The sequence below is a fragment of the Myxine glutinosa genome, chromosome 1 (assembly GCF_964187855.1).
Source record: "Myxine glutinosa chromosome 1, kmMyxGlut1.1, whole genome shotgun sequence".
Taxonomy (NCBI): Eukaryota; Metazoa; Chordata; class Myxini; order Myxiniformes; family Myxinidae; genus Myxine; species Myxine glutinosa.
In genome coordinates, this window is record NC_136261.1 from 119,442,271 (window position 1) to 119,468,472 (window position 26,202).

Below are 26,202 nucleotides of genomic sequence, written 5' to 3' on the forward strand. Positions count from 1 at the left end.
TTGGAATCTCCCGTGATGAAGCTGATTCTGAGGTCCTTTCACTCTCTCACCGCAGGCAGGTTGGTGGTCTTTCTGTCTTCTACCGACTCCTCTCTGGCCTCGCCCCCCCCCCCCCAGCCCTGCCTGTGCTCTGTCCCCCAAGTACTCCTGCAGGACGCACAAAAACTGCCAGCAACCCTCTTCTGGTGAAACTGCCAAAATCAACACTCTCTGCTCACCCTCACCCTTTAAATCCTCTTTCTTCCCGCCTCTGGAACAAACTCCCACACTCTCTTCAATCCCACTCTTCCCTCCAGGTCTTTAAAACAGCTGTTCACCACCATCTGTTATATTCCCCCATCCAAAACCTTGATCTTTTCTACCCCCGTTAATACATTCCAAATCCACCTCTTTCAATCTCCCACTTCATTCCTGAAATTCCTAGTAGTGTCAATTTGTTTTATACCGTGTACCCCTTCCCACCCTGTCCCATCTCCGCCCCTCCCCCTTCCCCCAGCCCTCTCCTTTCCACAGATCTCCCGATGTCCCTGTTCACTACTCTTGCGGCTGTGTGCTTCCCTCTCTCCCCCATCTTGTCTCCCCCTCCCTTTATTGTTTTATGTGTCCGTTTATGTTTTTTGTGTTTTATGTGCTGATGTGTGTTTACTTTAATGTGCTAGCTCTTACATGAGCCTCGATGTTGTATACAAAAAATAAAAATAAAAATCTTCTATATATTAAAGTAGTGGCGGTTTTGTGTCCAGCCCTCATGCTACGTCATTACGTCTATGATGTCATTATGGCGTAAACACTCGCTCACTATGGGAGCGGCAGGAAGGGTCATTCCTCTTTGGGGTGTATAGATTTCAGTCAATCTATGGTCTGGTCTCAATAACATTGTAGTGGGGCAGATATGTAACAAAGATTGCACGAGATGTTCACATCCGGCAGAAAGTTTGAAATTTTGCATACAGGGGTATTTTGACATGCTGAGTTCAAAAATTGGCGGATCCAAGAGGTCTGACCAATGGACAGGCCGCCATCTTGAATTCCAATATGGCTGCCAAGACGAAATGTTGATAATCCCTATCTTGGGTTCTAAATGACCTGTGGTGCTCAAATTTTGTACACAAGGGTATGTTGACATGCTGAGTTCAATAAGGCAATAATTTGAAATATCTGACAAATGGTATGGCCGCCATTTTGAATTCCAATATGGCCGCCAAGACGAAATGTTGAAAATCCCGGGTTCTTTGCAAAAGCAATACCAATTCAATGGATCCCTAGTTGACAAATCATATAACAAGTCAAAGAGCTCATTTCAAAGTATTGTTACAGACGTGGCTTGGATGTTATTTACCGAGCGGTTTTATGGTATGACCACGTCTGCACAAGTTACCCGATTGTGCCCGAACGTTGACGAATCGCGCTATGCTAGACCAATGAAGGAAAAAGAAGACACACGGCTGGAATTAATACGACACGACACCAGGGATACGGTTCTCAAAGGTTGTTATTACAATAATGCGGAAGGTTTAGATTACAGGGACAAGAGGGAAACATAGGAAGGTGGGCACTTAAACACACTTATATTAACCCCAACAGACGACAAATAAACGGGACAAGGCTCACTCACACGGGGTTTGATTGCAACGAAAGCGGGTAGCGATCGCTCCAGGTGCACCTGGGCTCAGGGCAGGATCACGTACGGTCCAGTTTAAGAGATGCGGTGGAGGTATTGCAGCGCTCGAGGGGTGGCGACTTCTCTCTCCAGGCTGAGGCGCATCTGACGTCACATCCGGCGCGGGGCCGCGTATATCCGGCGGGGAGTGACACGCCCTCGGCTCGTTAGCTCCGCCTCGTGGAATCGGCACGTTGCTTCTCATTGGGTGCGTGGGGGGGTTACTGGCTCCGCCCCTGACGAGGAGCTGACAGCCAGCCCCTTCGGGGTAACGCCGTGGAGCGTATGGTCATGGCGGGTAACCGAGCCGGTGTGAGGACGCACACTCCCCGCCCCTCTGTTGTTGTAGTCGTAGTTGTAGTTGTAATTGTTGTTGTAGTTGTTGTTATTGTTGTTGTTTGGGGAAGAAGATGGGAGGAGGTATGGGAAAGGTCCTAAACTCACTACTGATGCCATATAATCACATTCTGGTGCAACGAAGAGTCATAATTAATGGAAACGAGGCCTTAACTGACATAGATTAAGAATAACTAGGAAGATGTCCGAAAGTTGTCTACATGTGGTGCGGTGGACCTGGGCACGACATTTAATGGGGGAATAAGGGGAAGGTCGGCTCTACTGATTGTTATTTACATGCAATGGGACTAGGGAATGGGGGATTGGGGAAAGTTGGGGAGTATTGGAGAAAATAGGGGAATATTTACAAGCGGATATGGAGGCCAAATTCCATATTCGCAACATTGCACCCTTCTCTACCCTCGGGGCGTCCCGACCCGATAAATTTTTTACCTACTTTAGTGTGGCACGCAATGTAGTTCCCTCTACTATTAACTCTACCCTGAGTGCGACAGTTTTACAGATATTCACAAATGAGTAAATATGTCCCCCTGCGACGTTGCACCCTTCTCCTCACAGAAACACACCCACAGGATAACCGAATCCGGAAAGAATTCTCAAACTAAACATACAGCCGGTAGGGAGCATTATTTACAAGACTACGCTGCTATTTACACTACGATCCAGGACCTGTTTTTGGAGGAACACATGCAGATGTTATGCATAGAGAGAGCGCGCTTGCCAACATCGATACACCAACCCACGAGTGCTCTGTGGCCGACGGCCTTTAATAACGTGCAGAGCACCCTTCCCGAGCATCAACAGCACCACCCCACCACCAATCGGTGCAGTCACCATTGTTCATTGGAATAAAAATAAATTCGACAACCCCTAACCCTGCAGGTGTCTCTTGCTCTTCTTGTGGTGCACTTGGTGGTGTTAACTATTAGTGGTTCACCTGTATGGCATAGGTGCCACGTTGACCCATAGGTCCATCCCCGGGTGGTGCTTGGCCGCAAACGAACTGCGGTCCATTGTGGGTGGCCACAAACATTGCGGTCCATATGGTGTATCGATCCCGGCAGCAAACAGCGAAAGTGCAGGCCCACAACTGCGCAGCCAGCACCTCTCTCTCCTCTCTCTCTACCCCAAAGCCAGATCCTCGGAGGTGGGAGACAAAAGAAGAAACAAGTGAGTAAGGTGGTAAGGGCGCAAAAGTGCACGCAATGTAAGGTGATGCACACTGGGGGCACATGGGAACCAGGTGAGACAGGTACGTTCCTATCGTACGCCCCCCCCCCCCCACCAGGTAACCTACATGGCCCCTCCCTTACCCCTTACTGTATCCACAAAACACAACACTACCCATAAACATCTACTTTACAAATCAACAAACATCCCTACTGTCTTCCCCGTTCCTCCCATAAACCAAATTCGTCTTCTCTCCCTCCTAACCAATCAAATTTGCCATTTTCAACTCTCATCAAAATTTGCCATCACCAATTCATCATCAGTCCCTCCTAGGGAGGGAGAGATGGAATCACCCCAATGTCTCATCCACGTCGTGATGCGTCTCACAAATCCAACAGCAATTCTCATTTCTGCAACACAAACAAAGAAAACACAGGTGTGGAGTCATCATCATCACCACAGGTAAGTGGCTGCGTATGGTGCGACAGGTTCATCAATCCTAACTATCTCCTAAATGACTTTAACAACTTTACACTACCCGGGGTCTTTCTCCGGCCAAACCATTGGCCCTCTTACACTATGGGTTCTAAAAACCAATTCCCATTGGCCCGACTGTGGTGCGCTTCAATTTGGGGTCTCACTTCCCCGATTCATCTCCCGGTGCCCTCGTACAATTTCTGGGCTGCGACGTGTACCTCTCCCAGTGGGTCTACCCACCTGCACACCTCCACCACTGCAGTTGCCTCCGAGCTTACCTGCTCCTTACCCTAACCTAACTACCAGGGGAAGGCCCTCTGGCTCTCTCCCCACTCCGTGCCCTCTCTGGCACTGGGCTGCCCGATCCACACCCGGGATCCTCAGGCACCCACTCACAACTACCGGCTCCCAGAGCCCACCTGCGGCCTCACCTGGCCGACATCCTCACAGTGGTGGAGTGCCCAACCAACTACACACACTAACAGGCTACACGCCCAGCCATTTCCACAACACTAATGCACCCATCCACAACACCATTCTGCAACCGCACCACAAATGCCAATATCCAACCACAATTTACCTGCACCCTCTACCTAACACTTACACTACCCGCCCCGGGTGCTCGTGAAAGGGGTCCACTCTTCCCCCATCCACACCTTCGCACCATGCACACCACTCCGTACCACTCACTCCAACTCTCTCCACACACCTGTACCTGCACACCTGTGCTCTCACACCTGGTGCCACCGGCACCCTTCTCTCCCCAAGCGCATTCGCGCTGATCCACAACACTCACTACTCATACACTACTCCACACACCTGTCCAGTTGCACACCTGTGCAATCACACCTGTTCAATCCTCACACACACAGCATCATCTCAGCTAACTACTCCCTTCTGAAACTTGCGCTTCCCAGTCGTCCCTTTAACTATTGCGCTCCCTCGTCATTATAATCCACACTAATCTACCTGCGTCCCCACTACAGGTATCAGTCACTAACTAACCTTAACGTTACCTACTGTCATCTTCGCTAGATCCCTACACACAATATCCTAACCCCCCCCGGGCTAGTTTTCACTGCCATACACCCCATAAGCTATTGCTCCTTTGCCCCCCCATGGGAAGGGTGGCAGGGATGCCACCCTCTCCCACCGGGCCTATCGCTCCTCAATCCCCCAGTCCTCTGGCACTAATAAGCCCCCCCCTTATTCAGAGGTACTGGGTCCCGCCTCGGCATCTAAAGCCGAGGCAATCCACGGGGGCGCCTGCTCGCCGGTGTAAGGTCTTATCCGGTCGGCGTGGACGATCCGAGGGAGGGCTCGTGGCCCCATTTTGATCTTAAAGACCACGTCACAGATTTGCGACAGGACGACTCCTGGGCCTTGCCAGGGGGAGGTGAGTTTTGGGCACCTTCCCTTCCGCCTCCGGGGATTAAAGAACCAAATCTTCATCCCCGGAGCGTATTGACTCCCCTGGCTCCGGTCGTCGTACCTGCGCTTCATCTTTTCCCCCGCCAGATGGAGTTGGCGGCGGGCGAAGGCATGGACTAGCTCCATGCCTTCCTCTAGGTGACGTGCGTACCCCTCCCTCGGCGGGTTAACCACTGTGTCTGGCACGGGACCGCATAGCAAGTCGGCGGGAGCCCGTAACTCCCGCCCATACATAAGCAACGCTGGACTGCATGCGGTGGCCCCGTGCTGGCTGGTTCGGTAGGCCATGAGCAAATAAGGGAGATGTTCGTCCCAGTCATCCTGACGGGTGGTGGTGAACAGTGCCAGTTGTTGGATTAGAGTTCGATTGAATCTTTCCACCATCCCGTCAGATTGAGGTCTTAAAGGCGTTGTTCTGGTTTTCCGAATTGACAGGAGACTGCACACATCTTTTAGCAATTTGCTCTCAAAATTTCGTCCCTGGTCGGTGTGCAACTCCTGTGGAATCCCATGCCGGCACACAAATCCTTCCACGAAGGCCTGCGCTACCACCCCTGCTTCTTGGTTGGGGAGGGCGTAGGCCTCCGGCCACTTGGTGAAATAGTCCATTACAACGAGGATATACTTATTACCTTGGCGGGTGCGGGGCAGCGGTCCTAGAATATCCATAGCCACCCGCTCAAGGGGGGCCCCCACCTGATGTAATTGAAGGGGGGCCCTCATCCTCCGTGCTGGTCCCTTTTTGGCAGAACAGGCGTCGCATCTCCGACACCAGTCCTGTATGTCGCGCCCCATATTCACCCAATAGAACCTCCGGCGGACCCGAGATATTGTCTTTGTCCTGCCCAAATGGCCGCCGGAGCGGGTACCATGCACCTGTTGCAATATGACGTTCTTGAATTTGTCAGGGACTATCACCAGCCAGGAAGTTCGATCAGAGGGAACCTCCACCCACTTGCGATACAAGATGTTGCCTTTCAATTCCAGGGTCTGCCACTGAGCCCAATATGCCTTTGTTTGTGCCCCGAGGGGGGTGACCTCTTCCCCCTTTGGTCTTTGCCCCAATTTGACCCATTGGAACACCGGCCCCAGAACAGGATCCTCCTGCTGGGCCGTGCTCCAAGCCAACTCTCCAAATTCCTCGTCCGCGGTTAGTGGCAAAATTGGCCCTCTTACCCGGGTTGCCCGGACGACGAGAATCGGGGCGGAATCGCCCAATTGCTCCCTCTCCTCGTGTCTCGCACAAAATTTACAGTTTTCCCCCAGACAAGGACGCCGAGAGAGTGCGTCCGCATTACCATGGGCCTTCCCGGCCCTATGGGCCACATCAAAATCGTACTGCTGCAACTTTTCCAACCACCTTGCAATTTGGCCCTCCGGTTCCTTGAACCGAAGGAGCCATTGCAGGGAGGAATGGTCAGTTCTAACCAAAAATTTCCGCCCGTACAAGTACGGGTGGAAATGGTTCATGGCAGCCAGCATAGCCAATAACTCTTTGCGAGTGACGCAATAATTTCTCTCGGGCCTACTTAAGGCCCGACTATAATAACCAATCACTCTCTCCACGCCCTCCTGTGTCTGAGACAAAACTGCGCCCAATCCTTCCTGGCTCGCATCCGTGTCCAGGGTAAATGTCCCGTCACTAGTGGGGTAAGCTAGAAGGGGTGCGGATGTTAGACACCCCTTCAATTTTTGGAAGGCCTCGTGGCACTCCCGTGTCCAATTAAATCGCGTCCCCTTCTCCGTAAGCCGGTGGAGGGGACGGGCCAACTCCGCAAATTTCGCCACAAAGCGCCGGTAGTAGGAGCAGAGTCCCAAAAATCCCCGCACCTCTTTGATGGTACGTGGTGCGGGCCACTCCTCTACCGCTTTAATTTTGTCTGGGTCTGTTTTTACCCCCTCGCGGCCAATCACGTGACCTAGATAGGCCACCTCTCTTGCAAACAAAGTGCACTTACTCGGGTTCAGCTTCAACCCTGCCTGTCTGAGGCACCCGAACACCTGGTCCAAATTAGCTAGTGCCTGGGGGAACGTTTGGGCATGTACCAGGACGTCATCCAGGTACACCAGGCATGATTGCCATGGCATGCCGCCTAGTACATGCTCCATCAATCTCTCAAAGGTGGCGGGGGCGTTACACAAACCAAACGGCATCACAGTAAACTGATACAGTCCCTTACCTGTGGAAAATGCCGTTTTCTCCTTCCCTGCCCTATCCATCTCCACCTGCCAATACCCACTCTTGAGGTCCAAAGTTGTGAACCAATTTGAGCCCGCAACGGCATCGAGGGTGTCATCAATCCTTGGCAGGGGATATGAGTCCTTGAGTGTCACGTTGTTTAGCTGGCGATAGTCCACGCAGAACCGCGTGGTCCCATCCTTCTTTTTGACCAGCACAACAGGTGACATCCAAGGACTTCCCGAGGGCTCGATCACACCTGCGTCGAGCATTTTTGCAACCTGCTCGTCAGCTTCCGCCCTCTTGCTCCAAGGGAGCCGTCGGGCGGCCTGACGAATAGGCCGGGCCTCACCGGTGTGGATCTGATGTTTCACCAGGCCCGTACGTCCAATATCCTCGGTGGACAAGGAGAAGAGGTCCAAATGGGACCCAACCAGTTTGTGTAAGGCCTCCCTCTGGGTACCTCCCAACTCTACGCTGCTACGATTTACCATCTCGCAAATGGGATCGGGCCAATTCCTACTTGTCATTGAAGGCTCCCCCCGGGGTCGGCTCGGCTGGACGTTCTCGCCCCTCACTGTCGCGACTTCCTCAACGGGGGTGCAGCCAGCTACCCTCGTGCCCCTTACTATAGTGCGTGGTTCTGTACTCATATTTATTACTCGGACGGCCACTACCGGTCCGTTCGTTTTTACAAGGGTGCGGCCCACGATTAAACCCGGTATGGACTGCGCTGCCACCGGTTCGACCAGGCCGCAGGACTCCTGCCATGTTGGGCGAGCTGCCCATCAGGCCGGCACTATCGCCTCGGCCCTTGGGGGGATGGTCACGGCCTCGGAAGCCTCCAGCTCCGCTCTCTCGGCCGTGCTCACTCCCCCTAACGGCAGCTCTTCTACTCCCACCTGCAGGATCCCCCGGCACAAGTCGATTTTACAACCGCTGGCAGTCAACAGGTCCAACCCTATTAAACATGGGTCGCACACCTCCGCCACCCAAACATCTATCTCCCTCCTTACCGACCCTAACTTGAGGGTCACAGAACCACGCCCTATGATCGGGGCCGTTACCCCGGTAGCAAGCTGCAAACTATAATTTTGCAGGCGCTGGATCTTATCCCAGCCACCTGCACTCGAATCAAGGACCACAGGGCTGATGATCGTGGCGCTAGCTCCTGTGTCCACTACGGCGTCTACCCCCACGCCGGCAATTTTGCATCTAATTGTCAGGCTACCGGTTCCAATTTGGCCACAATAAATGACCTGTCGCGTCAATGAGGGCTCTCCTCCATCCTCTGCTGCCGAACACCGCCCTACGTGCCCGACACCTTCTAGTTTCCCGGGGTCTGGCGGGGGGGTGTCTGGGGTCGGCTAACCCGCTCCCCCCTGGGCGGAGTTGAGGACCTCAACTGCCGGGGATCATCCCGGCGCGCGTTTCGACAGTGCCGCGCCAGGTGACCCAGGCGGTTGCAGGTATAGCACCTCACCTGGTAAGGTGCTTGCCTCCGGAATTCCAAATTCCCCCCCCTGTAGGTCCGAATTGGATTACCCGCTCGTGGTCCACCGCGGGCCACCTCCGGGGCCGCCTGCCATGGTCCAGGTCCTGCCAGGCGCTGGTCCACCAGCCTCCGGACCATGCCCGCCAGGTCAGGACCCACGTCGGGGGCGGGCCCCCTAAGGGGTCCGCCCTCCATCGGGGGTCCCATCTGGCGGACCGCCATTGCGAGACGCTCGCCCCCCCGGGCCAGGGGCCTCGCTGCTTCCCAACGGGCCGCAGCGTCAGCCGCCTGGCTCAGAGTCTGCGGGCGCCACATGGCGAGCTGTTGCCGGAGCTCAATATCCGGGAGGGCCTGGATAAAATGGTCCAGCGCCAGGCTTTCCCGGGAATCCGCTGCCATGCTAGCATGTGCGATCCCCACTGCGCGGCGAATGTCGTGGGCAAGTTCCCCGATGGCTTCCTGGGGCTTGCGCTTTCGCAGCGCGAGCTGAGCTTTAACAAGCTCGCTCTGCTGTTCTATTCCAAATCGATTAATTAGGGCGTCGCGGAGGGCTGGCAGGGTGAGAGCACCCGCTGGTAATGCCGTCAGCACCTCCGCCGCCGCGCCGCGCAATGCGGCCACCAGGTGTACTCCACCTTCGTCCTCACCCCAACCGTTACCCTTACACACACAGTCGAACTGCGCCAGGTACGCGCGTAGATCACTCTTGCCGTCATACGGCGCGAGTGGGACCTTGTGGGACCACCTCGTATGCGAGTCGTTGCCCGCCGGCCGGACCCCGTGCGTCGCCCCTTGCGGGGTCAGCGCGGGGCCGAACCGGCCGGGCCCCCACAGTACATTACCCCCAAGGGGCTCTCGTGCCTCCCCGGTCCCTCCAACAACTACCCCTGTTGGTGTCGATGCATGGGTCACACCTCCGCAACCCGCTACCCATTCCATACCACCACAACCTTGCTCACCCACACCTCGCACCTCTCGTTCCATACCCTCCGGACCAGCCATACACCTCACTCTTGGCCTCTCACGAACATCCGGGTCTATCTCGACCCCCAAGCTTATTAAATCACCTGGCGCATCATACGCACGACCATATTGGTCACCACTTACACCGGGTCCTCTTTCTCTTCGCTTCTCCTCCATCACCTGCGAATCCCTCATCCGGTTAATGAGCACATCATCACGATCCGAACACAGACTTTGGACCAATTCTTTTACTTCCTCCTTTATCTCTTTCTTATCCTCTCTCCGTCGCTTCTTAATTTCGCTCACCCCTTCTTCCACTTCTTCTAATTTTTGCTTCATCTCCTTCATCTCTTCGTGCGCCCCTTTAAGTTCTTCCTCTAACTCCACTTTATTTTTTTCTATGTGCTCCCGCACCTCCCGCTCTTTAACCTCCATTACCTCTACCACCTTGTCCATTTTCCTCGTCAGGTCCTCATGTACCGTCTGGCACTCTTTTTTAATTACCCCTACGTCCTTTTTCATCTCCTTCTGTGTCGATTTTAAACCCTCTATTACCGCTGTGTTCTTCTTTACCTGGTCCCCCAACTCCTTTTGTCCCACTGTCAGTTGTTCTACTCCCAGCGTCAACTCCTCTATACCACCTTGCAATTTTACAGTCCCCTTTCTCACCTCTTTCTCCATGCGCTCCTTACAGTGCCTCACCTCCTCGCGCACTCCTCCGACCTCCTCACTCACTCCTCTTCTGATCTCCTCTCCCATCACTTGCATCTCCTGCCCAGATGCCACCCTCATCTGCTCCATTTCCTCCCTGTGAGCATCCAGTTTGGTTTCTACCCCCATTCTGACCCCCTCTATCTGCTGCCCCATTTGGTTAACTTCCCTTTCCGCTTGGTCCCTCATGTCCCTCAATTTGCCTTCCATACTGTTTTCTAACCCCTCTAACCCTCTTTGCATCCCTTCCATTTGATTCTCTTGAGCGGCCATTCTGTTTTCTACCCCCGTTAACCCATGTTTCACTCCCTCTATCTGATTCTCTTGAGCGGCCATTCTGTTTTCTACCCCCGTTAACCCATTCTTTACTTCTTTTATCCCGTTGTCTAACTCCTCAAAATTATTGTCTAACTTCCCAATTTTCTTGTCTAACTCCTCAAAATTATTGTCTAACTTCTCACTGGTACCCCTCGCTTCGTCCCTCATTACCCCCATTTGGTTTCCCATTACCCCCATTTGGTTTTCCAATCGCTCACTATTCTTTTCCATAAGGGCCGTCATTTGTATAAAAAAAAGTTCCAATCTTCCCAGCGGCGCTACTTCGGTCGCGGGCACGGTGACCAGCGAGGCGCCATTTTGCGCGCCCGCTTCTTCGTGCGTGACGGCGCTATTTTGCGAACCTGCCGCCCTCACTGCTTCGCTCTCCTCCTGTCCCTCATTTTGGTCCTGGATCGACCCTACCTCACTCTCCTTTACCGGACCCAGCTGTCTTGATCCGCCATAGCGCGACTTTCAAAATTCGGTTTTTATTTTTTATTTTCGTAAAACAAATTGAAATTTCGCCGTTATAATTTCGCGCGGGAAACGCGCTCCGAATCGATTTTCCCTCCCAAAATTTGGGCCTAACTAATTTAGTCCCGGGTTCGAATTCCACTCCTCGACACCAATTGTTACAGACGTGGCTTGGATGTTATTTACCGAGCGGTTTTATGGTATGACCACGTCTGCACAAGTTACCCGATTGTGCCCGAACGTTGACTAATCGCGCTATGCTAGACCAATGAAGGAAAAAGAAGACACACGGCTGGAATTAATACGACACGACACCAGGGATACGGTTCTCAAAGGTTGTTATTACAATAATGCGGAAGGTTTAGATTACAGGGACAAGAGGGAAACATAGGAAGGTGGGCACTTAAACACACTTATATTAACCCCAACAGACGACAAATAAACGGGACAAGGCTCACTCACACGGGGTTTGATTGCAACGAAAGCGGGTAGCGATCGCTCCAGGTGCACCTGGGCTCAGGGCAGGATCACGTACGGTCCAGTTTAAGAGATGCGGTGGAGGTATTGCAGCGCTCGAGGGGTGGCGACTTCTCTCTCCAGGCTGAGGCGCATCTGACGTCACATCCGGCGCGGGGCCGCGTATATCCGGCGGGGAGTGACACGCCCTCGGCTCGTTAGCTCCGCCTCGTGGAATCGGCACGTTGCTTCTCATTGGGTGCGTGGGGGGGTTACTGGCTCCGCCCCTGACGAGGAGCTGACAGCCAGCCCCTTCGGGGTAACGCCGTGGAGCGTATGGTCATGGCGGGTAACCGAGCCGGTGTGAGGACGCACACTCCCCGCCCCTCTGTTGTTGTAGTCGTAGTTGTAGTTGTAATTGTTGTTGTAGTTGTTGTTATTGTTGTTGTTTGGGGAAGAAGATGGGAGGAGGTATGGGAAAGGTCCTAAACTCACTACTGATGCCATATAATCACATTCTGGTGCAACGAAGAGTCATAATTAATGGAAACGAGGCCTTAACTGACATAGATTAAGAATAACTAGGAAGATGTCCGAAAGTTGTCTACATGTGGTGCGGTGGACCTGGGCACGACATTTAATGGGGGAATAAGGGGAAGGTCGGCTCTACTGATTGTTATTTACATGCAATGGGACTAGGGAATGGGGGATTGGGGAAAGTTGGGGAGTATTGGAGAAAATAGGGGAATATTTACAAGCGGATATGGAGGCCAAATTCCATATTCGCAACAGTATATTTCGTACCAGTTGGCAGCCGTAACATGCTGCAAGCTTTTTTCCATCCGTTTTACTTCTCCTACTGCTCATCTCGGAAGCATTGTCCAGAGCAGAAACATAGTTCTGTGCATGGTAGATTAGCAGCAGAACATTTGCAATTTCCAGCACACCGTTTTTTACACTTGCACTTGATCAGCTCTCGGCACCCTTTTGACGCCTCTGGCATTACTGTCCAAAATGGATGCCAGACATCATCTGCATTTTTAGCCCATCCCCAATCTGCAGGTGAAGGCAGCTCTGGGTTAGCAATTTGGGACTGTCCCCAGATGTGACCGGCCTGAAAGACTGCCCTCTTCACATGTTGACGCAGTGCCTCTTTTGTCGGTGGAATATTTTCCGATTGCCGATTTCCCTGAGCAAACAGCTGCTTGCGTGCTTCGTTCACTTTCTTCAGAGGGGAAGTTCTACTGTACAGAACAACGAAGAACCTCTCTATGTTGTCCATGTCATCATCTGTTACTTCCGCTGGTGCATGTGAGAGATGATTGAAGACCTCCCCCAAGTTTGGCATGGAATTCCATATGCTCCACACAGTCTTTTTGCCAATCCCACATATGGCAGAAACAGTATCGCATCCGGAAACAGTATGCAGGAATAGAAGCCCCCATGAGCGTTCAGGGCCAATGTGAGTCGCAATAGTGTGAGCAGCAATGTGCCTGAAATAGTTTCCATGTCCAAATGCCAACCACATTGCACAACCGTCCATAATGCTTGCCATTGCGATAGCCAACACAACCACATCCGTGTCTGTTGCATGAATGACGATACTTCTGTACCCCTGCTGATATGCATGCCAAGCATGTAGCATCATTCGTGAATCAGCCTCTTCATGCGTACATGGTTGAATTTGAGAAACATCAGAAGGGGGCTTTGATTTAACCTCTTCTTCTAAGGTTGTAAGAAGTGTTTTTCCCTCTGGAATAGGCATCGTTTGCAGGGAATCAGCAAGGAAACTGAATAATGTCTTTTTGTTGGAATCTACACGAAGGAAGCTGCTCCAGTTTCGTGGCACGGATGTCTGTTCAGTCACATGGAGTGGTATGCCAGTGCCACGACCAAGCCTGGTGCCTTCTTTGAGACTGTCCGTTCTGTAGGTGTCCCACACCACATCAACACGCATCACAGTCCCCTCATTTAACTTTCGGGCAATGTACGGAAGGACCTGTTTCTGTGCATAGTCACCAAATGTCCTGATCACACTGTTGCACTTCTTAGGCTCCAAATGATGGACTAAGGCAGCCCCATCGAAAATACGAACTTCTCCTTTGGGCGCATCACGAGGACGTTGTGCTAAAGCTTCCAAACAGGGCAAAAGATCAGCCTTGCCGGTTGGTGGCCGCATTGTATTGATACCTTCAGCCAATGCAGGTGGCCACCCATGACACTCATATTCATAAAATGTGTTAAGATCACCATCTCTAGTTTGGCAAGAAATGTACATTCGTGAGAAGAGCTCCACATTACTTTTCATACGTGTAATCTTCGCCTCAGACTTTCCAGGTGTTTTCTTGGGTTTCGATTTCAACAGTGGCAGATTGTTCTTTGAAATGCTATCATAGAAATTGTCAGAAGGATCCTTGATTCGCTGCCCCACAAATCCGTCAAATTGTGTTTTGCCAGTGTCCTCCATGGATCGCACTGCGGCTATCACTTCATCAGGCATGATGACCTTTGTGTCAAGCACATACAAGTCATTACTGTCTTCCGCAAACGGGTTTCCAAGTTTTTCAAAGGAACTGATTGCATTATTGAGATCTGATGCAAAGGATTTCTGGACACTAGGCAATTGTTCGTGGTGGCGGACATCAGTTTGCCTCTGTCTTTGAAACTGGTCCTCAAACTCATTCAGGATTCTGGCTATTTCTGCACCAGCTACCATCCACCGGCGAAGAGCCCCTTCATTCTCAGTAATTCCAATGACTCCACCATCACCTTTCACATAAGCGTTCTGCTGTTCGTGTATCTGATCGTGTGCCATAGCAGAGAACTTGTGTGATGACTTCTGAGTGACAAAGTTCCCCTTGACAAATGCACGATGGATATCCATGGAATCGTTTGAAAGTTCCTGAAGGTCTGTTACATGCACTGTCAACCATCTGGCGTAATGGTAATGGTCCATGGCAAACATCCACGGAATGATCGCCGTGAGAGTCTCCACATAGAGCGTGTAGTTGGCTTCCCGTTGTGATCTTATGAATGCCAAGAGAAGACACTCCAACTGCAGGACTTTATTCCAGTAGCAAAACTGGGGGTACTTTGTAGCCATCTTCTTGCTCCAAAGATCAAATGATTGTAAATCTTCAGTTTCACATGTTTTCCGGTAGTCATCGTATGCCTTTCGCTGCAGAGCGTACAACGCCGCTACTGTGACTTGGTGTGCCCATTGTGACCTCGATATTTGCGAACCTTTGTGAAGACTATCTGCTCTTCCCTCTGTTGTTACACCAGCACTGGTCATTACACTTGCCCAGCCAATCCCCTCCAGGAAGCTGCCGATCGCTTTCAACAAGGCCATCTCTACATGAAGTCCTCCCATCATCACAACAAACTTGTCTTCACCATATATACCTGGCCAAGTCCATTGAATCTTCTTTGCAATTGCATAGAGTGGTTGATCAACGGTCAGAACTGGAACTTGTCCGGGGTTTACTAGTTCTGTCGCCTGCTTGATTAAATTCATTCCATGCTTCACCATTGCCAATGTGTGAGCACTCTCGCGGAACAGAGGTAGCAGTCCTGTAATTGCAGGAGGCCGAGGAACTTCAACCTGCAGATTTGCCATGTATGCTGACCAGGAGATATTATCTTCACTCTCAAGACCTTCCTTCTCCTGCAGACTTTGTACAAACGAAAGCCACTGACTTTCTTTGTCCTGTATTCCGGAGGACACACTTGGAGTGGATGGACCTTTTGGTTTTCTTGGAATGGGATTATTAGTTGGAAATGTTTCAGGAGGCACATCACTGTAAGATGCAGGAAGGGCGGCTATGGTTTTGGAGCGCTGTTTGTTCTCATTCTCAGTGACATTCTCATGATTTAGAATGCTGCCACTTTTGTCATGTGAAACATGTTGTGTCAGTGATAACGCGGTTCCATGAAATGAACTTTGTGCTGATGCTGATGATGGGTTGTGATCTATGTTGTCTAGGTTGCCTGTTGTGAATATTCCACTTCGCAATTTTGTTGGACACACAACGCCGTCATGTTTGTATATTTCTATGACTCTGTTGGCCTCATCTGTGGATACCTCCAGTATGCGATCATAGGAAACACACAAACCATGTTGAAAAAGAACGTCAACGAGATCCCGTTTCCTTGTTTTGCTATGAATGAGAAGACCCAGGTAAAGTGGCAGTGATGTTTCACGTTTCAAATTGTGACGTACTGCTGTAGTTTCCAACCTTCCTCGTTTCATAGTGTTGAATGTTACAAGTTGAGTTAAGGATTGCACAGAGACGCCTCCCTTGTTGTTTGCGTTTTGTTTTTGTATGTTTGTACCAGCAAGAATCATTTCCATCAATGCTGCCAATGATGGTGGTGAGTTGTTATATGATTCGTTAACTAGGGATCCATTGAATTGGTATTGCTTTTGCAAAATATCTTTGCGCACAATCTGGGCAGCTCTCATGAGAATGACCGCGTCGTTGTCAGAGCTTTGTCTACAAGCATGCAATAAAGCTTCACCAATGTCCTCTTTGAATGACAGTGCCACTTCATGGTTGCTCTTATGTGCCTCAAATTGTGGAAGGTGTCTGAGAAGCTTGTCCTTAAGGTGAGTTGAATTAATCCTCTTTGAGATATCACCTCCCAGTTGTGCCAGACGTTCTGTATAAAGCTTTGTGAGATCGGCTAACTTGAAAGTGTAACTGTCATCTGTACACTTCATTTCTTCCAAATAGGCTATCAATTCGGCCAAAGCTACTGATTCTGGTGGCATATTTTCACTTGAACTGGCTTCCTCATTCTTTCTTACAAATGATCTGTATCGAGTGTGGAGAACAGTCATGCACTTCTTGTGATAAACAGCATCTGATGCCGTCATATCACCTACAGACAATCTAGCCAGGAGTTTTGTATCCCTCAATTCTGTTGCCATCAATCGAACATTGGAATCTACATTTTTTGTTGCCGCTCTGTGGACTATTTCTTCATTACTGATAATGCTATCACAAAAGAAACATGTGCTAGCAGTACTCTGTTCAACGGATGGAGATTTGAAACTTGTTCTGAGTCTTTTCCTAACAGGCGAGTAAGTTTCTTCACCAAGTTTAAGGTCTGAACTTTGCTTTCTTTCCCTTGATTCAGCCCTGGCCACACGAGAGCTGCTGCACTGCACATAACAGTTTTTGTGCCATTTGGCAGCATGCGCAGCTAGGGTTTCTGCAATACCGCAACCATCATCTAGTCGGGAAATGTTTATCCCGCAAGGCAAGGCACCTAAATCATTCAATGCCTTGAGATTTTGAGCAAGATTCTCGTAGACGTCTAGACACGACTGATTGCTGCCCTTACGTGCATCTCTTAGTGGTTCATTTTCAGAACGTTTCTGGCAAAGAGCGCAAATGTTCCAGTCTGTTGGCATTGGAATTGTTGACGATGTTTTCTTTGATTTCGACATTGGATCTGAAAGAGAAAAAACATTAAAAAAATAAATTATTGGAATGTCATGTGAATGTTCAGTTCCGGCAGAAAGTGTTAAATTTCACATACAGGGGTATTTTGGGGCGCTGAATTTCCCAAATTTCTACTGCCTTCGACAAAACTACGCGAGCTTTCCCTCGCGGTCCCCATGTGCTGTCTTTGTCTTTCCCTCGTGGTCCCCATGTACTGTCTTTGTCTTTCCCTCGCGGTCCCCATGTGCTGTTTTTGTCTTTCCCTCGCGGTCCCCATGTACTGTCTTTCCCTCGCGGTCCCCATGTACTGTCTTTCCCTCGCGGTCCCCATGTACTGTCTTTGTCTTTCCCTCGCGGTCCCCATGTACTGTCTTTGTCTTTCCCTCGCGGTCCCCATGTGCTGTTTTGTCTTTCCCTCGCGGTCCCCATGTACTGTCTTTCCCTCGCGGTCCCCATGTACTGTCTTTCCCTCGCGGTCCCCATGTGCTGTCTTTGTCTTTCCCTCGTGGTCCCCATGTACTGTCTTTGTCTTTCCCTCGCGGTCCCCATGTGCTGTTTTTGTCTTTCCCTCGCGGTCCCCATGTACTGTCTTTCCCTCGCGGTCCCCATGTACTGTCTTTCCCTCGCGGTCCCCATGTACTGTCTTTGTCTTTCCCTCGCGGTCCCCATGTGCTGTTTTTGTCTTTCCCTCGCGGTCCCCATGTACTGTCTTTCCCTCGCGGTCCCCATGTACTGTCTTTGTCTTTCCCTCGCGGTCCCCATGTACTGTCTTTGTCTTTCCCTCGCGGTCCCTATGTGCTGTCCTTGTCTTTCCCTCGCGGTCCCCATGTGCTGTTTTTGTCTTTCCCTCGCGGTCCCCATGTACTGTCTTTCCCTCGCGGTCCCCATGTACTGTCTTTGTCTTTCCCTCGCGGTCCCCATGTGCTGTTTTTGTCTTTCCCTCGCGGTCCCCATGTACTGTCTTTGTCTTTCCCTCTGGTCCCCATGTACTGTCTTTGTCTTTCCCTCGCGGTCCCCATGTGCTGTTTTTGTCTTTCCCTCGCGGTCCCCATGTACTGTCTTTCCCTCGCGGTCCCCATGTACTGTCTTTCCCTCGCAGTCCCCATGTACTGTCTTTGTCTTTCCCTCGCGGTCCCCATGTACTGTCTTTGTCTTTCCCTCGCGGTCCCCATGTGCTGTTTTTGTCTTTCCCTCGCGGTCCCCATGTACTGTCTTTCCCTCGCGGTCCCCATGTACTGTCTTTCCCTCGCGGTCCCCATGTGCTGTCTTTGTCTTTCCCTCGCGGTCCCCATGTGCTGTTTTTGTCTTTCCCTCGCGGTCCCCATGTACTGTCTTTGTCTTTCCCTCGCGGTCCCCATGTGCTGTTTTTGTCTTTCCCTCGCGGTCCCCATGTACTGTCTTTCCCTCGCGGTCCCCATGTGCTGTTTTTGTCTTTCCCTCGCGGTCCCCATGTACTGTCTTTGTCTTTCCCTCGCGGTCCCCATGTGCTGTTTTTGTCTTTCCCTCGCGGTCCCCATGTACTGTCTTTCCCTCGCGGTCCCCATGTACTGTCTTTGTCTTTCCCTCGCGGTCCCCATGTACTGTCTTTGTCTTTCCCTCGCGGTTGTCAGCTCTTTCACGAGCCTCGATTCAGTATAGAAAAAAAAAAAAAAAAAAAAAAAAAATTACAAACCCATCAGTAGATTTGAGATGCAACAATTTTCCAGTTATCATAATAATGCTCAAATGATTTAACAATATGACATTACCGTACACTGTGCTATTAAAGCAATGAAAACATCGATGTTTGTCTTGGCGGCCATATTGGAATTTAAAATGGCGGCCATACCGTTTGTCAGACATTTCAAATTATTGCATTATTGAACTCAGCATGTCAACATACCCTTGTGTACCAAATTTCAGCACCACAGGTCATTTAGAACCCAAGATAGGGAATTTCAACATTTCGTCTTGGTGGCCATATTGGAATTCAAGATGGCGGCCGGTCCATTGGTTAGATCTCTTGGATCCGCCAATTTTTGAAATCAGCGCCCCAAAATACCCCTGTATGCGAAATTTCACACTTTCTGCCGGAAATGAACATCTTTTTCACATATCTGCCCCACTATTGGGTGTGTGTTCATTTACCAAGTTTCTTGTGGAGAGATCGCCAAATGGTTAAAGCATTCATGCAAGCAATCCATTCAAAACCGTAAAGGAAAGGCAGGCTTGGCAAGTGCTAGATAATTGATTGGTAAATGTATATACCCTGGGTTTCCTCTCTTTCATTTTCGTGTTAAACAGCAGGAGCGACTCGTTCAAAAGGCCACTCCGAAAAACGCCACGGTAGTGCAGGAAGGGTCATGTTATTGACACTTTTGGGGTATGTAGATTACAGTAGACCTTCCCTAAGTTCCGTAAGTAAACTTTGCCTCATGGATGTCAGGATTCCTCCAAATTTTTTTCAGTTTTGTTAACAAGCCCGCTACACCGCTGTTAGACTTTCGGTCTTGTTTTTAATTAAGCAGTAAAACGTCAGTTAATTTGGGATTGTATTTTTTATGAAGAATGGAAATGTTATGCGCAGTCAGGTTTCACTCACTTCTATATTTGGAGCCTCTGCAGTTGTTCCAGCTGCATCTATATCATGGATTCAGTTATCTCAAAAATGAGACCATTGTGTGCCAGTGACCTGGCCGTATTCCTTGCCTGTACTAATGGTTGACAAATACATTACTTAACAAGGTGTCCCTGTGGACGGATTAATTCACCAAGTATCCCATGTGACTTATGACTTGTAATATCGGCCTCCACCAGGTGGGGCTATTTGATAAACATTGAAAAAAATATAATTGGGGCACTGAACCCTGAACCCCAGGGATATGATTCATTATCCTTATTTTTTTTGCCCCTAATCCCCCCCCCCCCCCCCCCCCCACGCTCCCCGTCTCCAGCCTCCCACTCCCATGCGCACATTGTGCACAACCACTGGTTTTCAACTCATTCCATCCAGCAACTCAGTAGTGCCTAGGAATCAACCACAAACAGTATAATGGTTAGTATGATAATGCCCCACCACTTCAATGATGTCTATGGTTTCCTGCAGAGAATTGGGAATTTCATTATCTCCACCACCTAAGATGGACATAGGTTATGTTTTCACCCTTGTCTGCTTTGTCTGTCTGTGAGCAGGATATCTCAAAAAGTTATTGATGGATTCGGATGAAATTTGGTGGACAAGTTGGGTTTGTGACGAGGATGAATTGATTCCATTTTGGTTAAGATCTAGATCCGGAAACGATATTTTCTAAATTTTCTGTTACTTGTAATACCCACTCTTACCATGAGGGGCACCATACGATACATATTTACATTGAGAATTTGCTTCTACCACCCTGAACCCCCAGGGCTATGAATTTTTTTATCACCTAAACTGTTCTCGTGCACACCCAGCACAACCACCAGTTTTCACCTTATGCCGTCCAGCGGTTCAGTAGTGCATAGAAGTCAAACACACAAGCAGAGTCTTCTCAAATTATATTAAGATTCCTTTGTAAGAATGGGGTTAGTACATAGCAACATAAGTTATTTGCGAAGGCATATTGGACTGCAATTCAATTATTTATTTGGCTGGCAGGTTGCAACAGGTTGCAACCAATCAGACAGTATATAGTTGGGTGGCGGATCAAATCCAAACTGGATTGGATTGTGTACCATCTCTTTGCCATCCTCTCGGACAGTACAATAGGTTATTTGCTTGATTAATTTATAGAGGATTTATAAAGCACTGACCTGATGGACCAAATACTTCTTCCTTTATCTAAGGTTCTTTGTACATCCTTTTATGTTTGTACATCTAGGCTTGGCAGGCGGAACCCACCACAGACCTTCTCGTGTTGACATCATCCTGCCCACACTCTGGGCTAGTTGGAATGTTCAACTGCTTGCGTGCTGAACCAGGTGGTCAGCACCTCCGGTAAGATATGCAGGATTATTTATCATAATACCTTGGACTACTGCATACATTATCACACCATGGAATTACCACATTCTTCATCTGTGCATTTCCTTCTTGTGCTTCTGTATCTTACCCAGAAAAACGTTTTTTTTATCATTTCTGAATGTAGCTGTGTGATGGTTAACGAACTCACCAACGAACATCGGATCCCCGATCTCTCTAACCTTAATGTGCTACATACCATTCTGCACCATGATCTTGCAGTCAACATCAAACGCAATGATTGCTGGGGTTCATTTCGACACCTGCCATTAGACACAGGTCAGAAAATGTGCAATAAATTATTTATGTTATTTTTTTAAAGACAGCAATAGCACAAAATTACATCAGGATCCTACATTGAGTTACATTTTATGTTGCATGATTTTAATAATGAAAAGGTTGTGCCACAAACCCTGTCCTTCGCACACTTCTCACTGCAGGTGGTGTACTCGAGCAGACACCATATGCCTACATCAATGCCCTTACACGAGGAGACTTGTCATCACTCTGCTGGATCGCATCTCCGCTCCGTCACACTTTGCCTGCTCACAAACCTGACCTATCTCCACTTTGCATGGTCTACTATGCTTCACTGAACTTCCGTGATGTCATGCTCGCCACCGGGAAGCTTCCGCCTGATGCAATTCCCGGTATCTTACCTCAAATTCCTTCCCCAAATCCACTCGACACGTCCACTTTGTAGTGGCTCATGCCTTAATTTGAACTTCATTTATCAATCGAATTTATCATTTGTCAATAATTATACATTATGCAGACATAATTTTAACACTTGGCGAAACCACTGGTTGAAGAAACATTGGTTGCTTATCGATCCCAACCCCATGTCCATAATGACGTCTCATCTGAAGTACTTTTCGGAACTCTTCTCTTCATTTCAAAATAATAAAAAAATTCCTGTAATTTTTATTTATATTCCTAAAAAATGCTCTCCAGTTTTGAATACTGAACATACGGTTCTCAAAAACCAACTCGGTGTTGGAATTCAAATAAATTGCCAGTGTTAAACCAGCCAAAGGCACAATATGGGATTTGATTGGTCCCTTGTGAATCCCAGACAATTATTTGAGAGCATTCACACAATGTGAACTAGAATGATACTCGGTGGAGAGCATACCTCCACCAGGCTGAACAGTTTACGTTTTGTATCCCATTGATAGTGCAGATCTAAATCCAGACCTGAACCAAAATCAAATGGGTTTGTTCTTGTCACCTACCCACCTCATCCACCAAGTTTTGTCATAACTAGTCCACAATGTTCTGAAATATCATGTAATAGTGCTTTCAGAAAGTATTCACACCCCTTGACTTTTTTCACATTTTGTGTTACAGCCTGAATTAAAAATGGATTAAATTTAGATATTTTTTTGTCACTGAGATACACATAATGTCAAGGTGGAATTTTTTTAAAGAAAGTTTTTACAAAATAATTTAAAATGAAAAGCTGAAATGTCTTAAGTCAATAAGTATTCAACCCCTTTGCGATGACACTCCAATTTTAGCTCAGGTGCATCCAATTTCCTTTGATCATCCTTGAGATGTCTCCACAACTGGATTGAAGTCCACCTGTGGCTGATTCAATTGATTGGACATGATTTGGAAAGAAATACACCTTTCTATATAAGGTCCCACCGTTGACAGGGCATGTCAGAGCAGAAACTCCACAATGAAGTCCAAGGAACTATCAGTGGAACTCCGAAATAGAATTGTGAGGTGGCATAGGTCTGAGGAAGGGTATAAAACAATTTCTGGAGTGCTGAAACTTCCCAAGAGTACAGTGAGTGAGCCCCATCATTAGAAAATGGAAAGAATATGGAACTACCCAGACTCTTCCGAGAGCTGGCCATCTGATCAAACTGAGCAAGAGGGACCTTGGTCAGGGAGGTGACCAAGAACCCAAAGACCATTCTGACAGAACGACAGAGTTCCTTGGCTGAGATGGGAGAACCTGCGGGAATGACAACAGTCTCTGCAGCACTTCACAAATCTAAGCTTTATGGGGGAGTGGCCAGAGGGAAGCCACTCCTGAGAAAAAATCACATGACGGACTTTGCAAAAAGGCATGTGAAAGACTGAGAGCATGAGGCAAAAGATGATGTGGTCTGATGAGATGAAAATTGAACACTTTGGCCTGAATGGAAAAGTGCTACATCTGGTGGAAACCGAGCACAGCTCATCACCCATATAACGCCATCCATACCGTGAAGCATGGTGGTGACATCATCATCCTATGGGGATGCTTTTCAGCGGCAGGGACTGGGAGACTTGTGAGGATAGAGGGAACCAATGAATGGTGCCAAATGCAGGCAAATCCTTGAGGAGAACCTGCTTGAGTGCAAAAGACCGCAGACTGGGGCGATGATTTACGTTCCAACAGGACAATGACCCCAAACATACAGCCAAAGTAATGCTGGAATGGCTTCAGAACAAGAACGTGAAAGTCCTTGAGTGGCCCAGCCAAAGCCCAGACTTGAATCCTATTGAGAATCTGTGGAAAGACTTGAAGATTGCTGTTCACGACGCTCCCCATCCAACTTGACAGAGCTTGAGCAAATCTATAAGGAAGAATGGGAGAAACTCCCCAAATCCAGAGGTGCAAAGCTGATCCAGACATACCCAAGAACACACAAAGCTGTAATCGTTGCCAATGGCGCTTCTACAAAGTATTGACTCAGGGGGTTGAATATTTATGTAAATCAGATATTTCTGCATTTCATTTTTTATTATTTTGTAACATTTTCGGAGAAAAAAAATTCCACTTTGACATTATGGGATATTATGTGTAGATCAGTGACAAAAACTCAATTTAATCCATTTTAAATTCAGGCTGCAACGCAATAAAATGTGAAAAAGTCAAGGGGTGTGAACAATTTCTGTAGATGCTGTATATATCGTTTTTGGGCCCATCTCTCAACAGTGAAGAATCACTTAAAACAATTTTTTTTAATCTCGTATGAGATCTTCACCAAAATCAAATCAATTCTTCCTTGTCAAACACCCAACCTGTCCACCAAGTTCCGTCCAAATCCGTTCACAACTTTTTGAAATATCATGTTATACATCCTCTTTAACCCCATTACTCAATGGTGAAGAATCGCTTTTAAAATTTCCGTATCCGGATCTTCCCCCAAAATCGAATAATTTCATCCTTGTCACACATCTAACCTATCCACCAAATTTCGTCTGAATCCATCAATTTTTGGGGAGATATCCTGCTCAGAGACAGACAGTGGTGAAAACATACCCACTGCCCACCTTTGGTGGCAGAGGTAAACATGGTTCATAATCTGTATCCAAATTAAATGTGCTGCATCGAGATGCAAAACGAGCAAAGCCCCCCTTGGGAGGGGGGGGGGGCAAATTAATTCGCTACAACCTCCATCGTGTGACCCTTAGTCCTCCTGTCAAGTTTGGTTGAGATTGGATGGCCGATTGTATCATGGTCAGACAGACAAACGGACACCAAATTGCATATTTTAGTATGATAGGTTTGTGCAGAGGTTTTAAAACACAAAAGATGTATACACATACAAAAAGGAGATGGAGTTGGCCGAGCCTGGTGTTGCCTGAGCAGTTAGGGTGCAGGCTTGGGATCTTAGGATCCTGAGTTTGAATCCCGGTCGATCGCTAAATTAACACCAGGGGGGTTGACTCAGCCTGTCATCCTTCCGAGGTCGGCAAATTGAGTACCAGCTTGCTGGGATGAATGATCACGGTGTGTACCCCGGTTTAGAATAGGTACACCGTATCCCTGCACATCGTAAGAGGCGACTAAGGGTTGGCGTCAGGAAGGGCATCCGGCCATAAAAACATTGCCTCAAACAGGGAACCATGATTGTCATGGGGCCCGCAAGGCTAACCCCTGCTCTTGCGGGGAAAATGGCCTTAAAACGATCATTCATTCATTTTTCATTCTGGTTGATGCGCATTCATATACCAATATCGAGTATAGCATTTAACTTTGCTATTTTGAAATTCTAATATATTGTCCTTTATCATGCTTACCTCTGCTATTGGTGCTGCAAAGCACATGATCCTCAAAAGTTGTGTCACGCGAGTTGGCAAAGCAATCATATTCATGAGTGTCATTAAGTCATGTACTCGTGAATATGAACAATAAGTGGAACAAATCTTTGTGTTTCATATGGTTTGACTGCATTTTTAACTTTGCATTTTGTAGCAGCTTATTAGTAAACCACATTTAGATCATCACATTTTTCCCTGTCCATTGTCCCATGGACTAGGTGACCTTGCCCTGCAGCATTGCTTGCTCGGGATGGAGTTTTCTGGCCGCGATGAAATGGGCCACAGACTCATGGGCCTCCTCCCAGCTCGAGCTCTTGCGACTGCAGTCCAGGCTGACAGCCGTTTCTTGTGGGAAGTTCCTGATAGCTGGTGAGAATTAAATTCCCTCATGTTATTAAACCGTGAATCTGCCATCATCATCAGGAAAGAAACGCAACATCCTTGCTAGTTATCCACACACTTCTGATTTTGATTGTGATGGCGTCTTTCAGCTTTGTGATCGTGCTTGGCCTCCCCTGATAGACAATGTCATTGAGATATCCCCACAGATATAAATGTCAAACAAATTGTATGCAAAAGTGTATAGCCTTGTTTTTTTAAACGATACCTTTGTTGTTATTTACAGCATTCATCAATAAACCATATATTTGCTCTTGTGAATGGTCAAATGTAGTTTGTGTTTCAGGAGAGAGTGGATGTTTTTCACGATTGCATCTTACCTCGTTAACGTTACAACTCTGTGTTTGCCTCAAAATCTTTTGTCCCGAACCCATCTCTCTCTGTACCCACCTTTCCCAGTCGAACCCAACTGCTCCTGGACTCTGTGTCCTTCTCTCCTGACAAGGTGGAGAAGTTTTTGTCAAACCTCGACTCTGATTCTGCAACTGGACCAAACGCCATCAGCCCACGGGTCCTAAAATCCCGCTCTGCTGTTCTATCTCACCCTCTCTCTTTTCTCTTCACCCTCTGTTTTGCTCAAGGTTATCTGCCGTCTGCTTGGAAATCAGCCAATATCACTGCTTTACACAAAAAGGTGCA

The 26,202-nt window shown here is 48.6% G+C and overlaps 1 protein-coding gene across 5 annotated transcripts in view; it reads left to right on the forward strand.

The window, feature by feature from the left end:
- The window catches only part of FASN (fatty acid synthase), a 182,842-nt gene that overhangs the window by 126,870 nt on the left and 29,770 nt on the right, over positions 1 to 26,202 (forward strand). For all 5 annotated transcript variants that reach the window (XM_068128067.2, XM_068128072.2, XM_068128069.2 and 2 more), the window contains exons 27-30: positions 20,981 to 21,096; positions 21,248 to 21,399; positions 21,561 to 21,770; positions 25,383 to 25,533. In XM_068128067.2, coding sequence (XP_067984168.2) covers positions 20,981 to 21,096; positions 21,248 to 21,399; positions 21,561 to 21,770; positions 25,383 to 25,533 — 629 coding nt within the window. The remainder of the gene's footprint in view (positions 1 to 20,980; positions 21,097 to 21,247; positions 21,400 to 21,560; positions 21,771 to 25,382; positions 25,534 to 26,202) is intronic.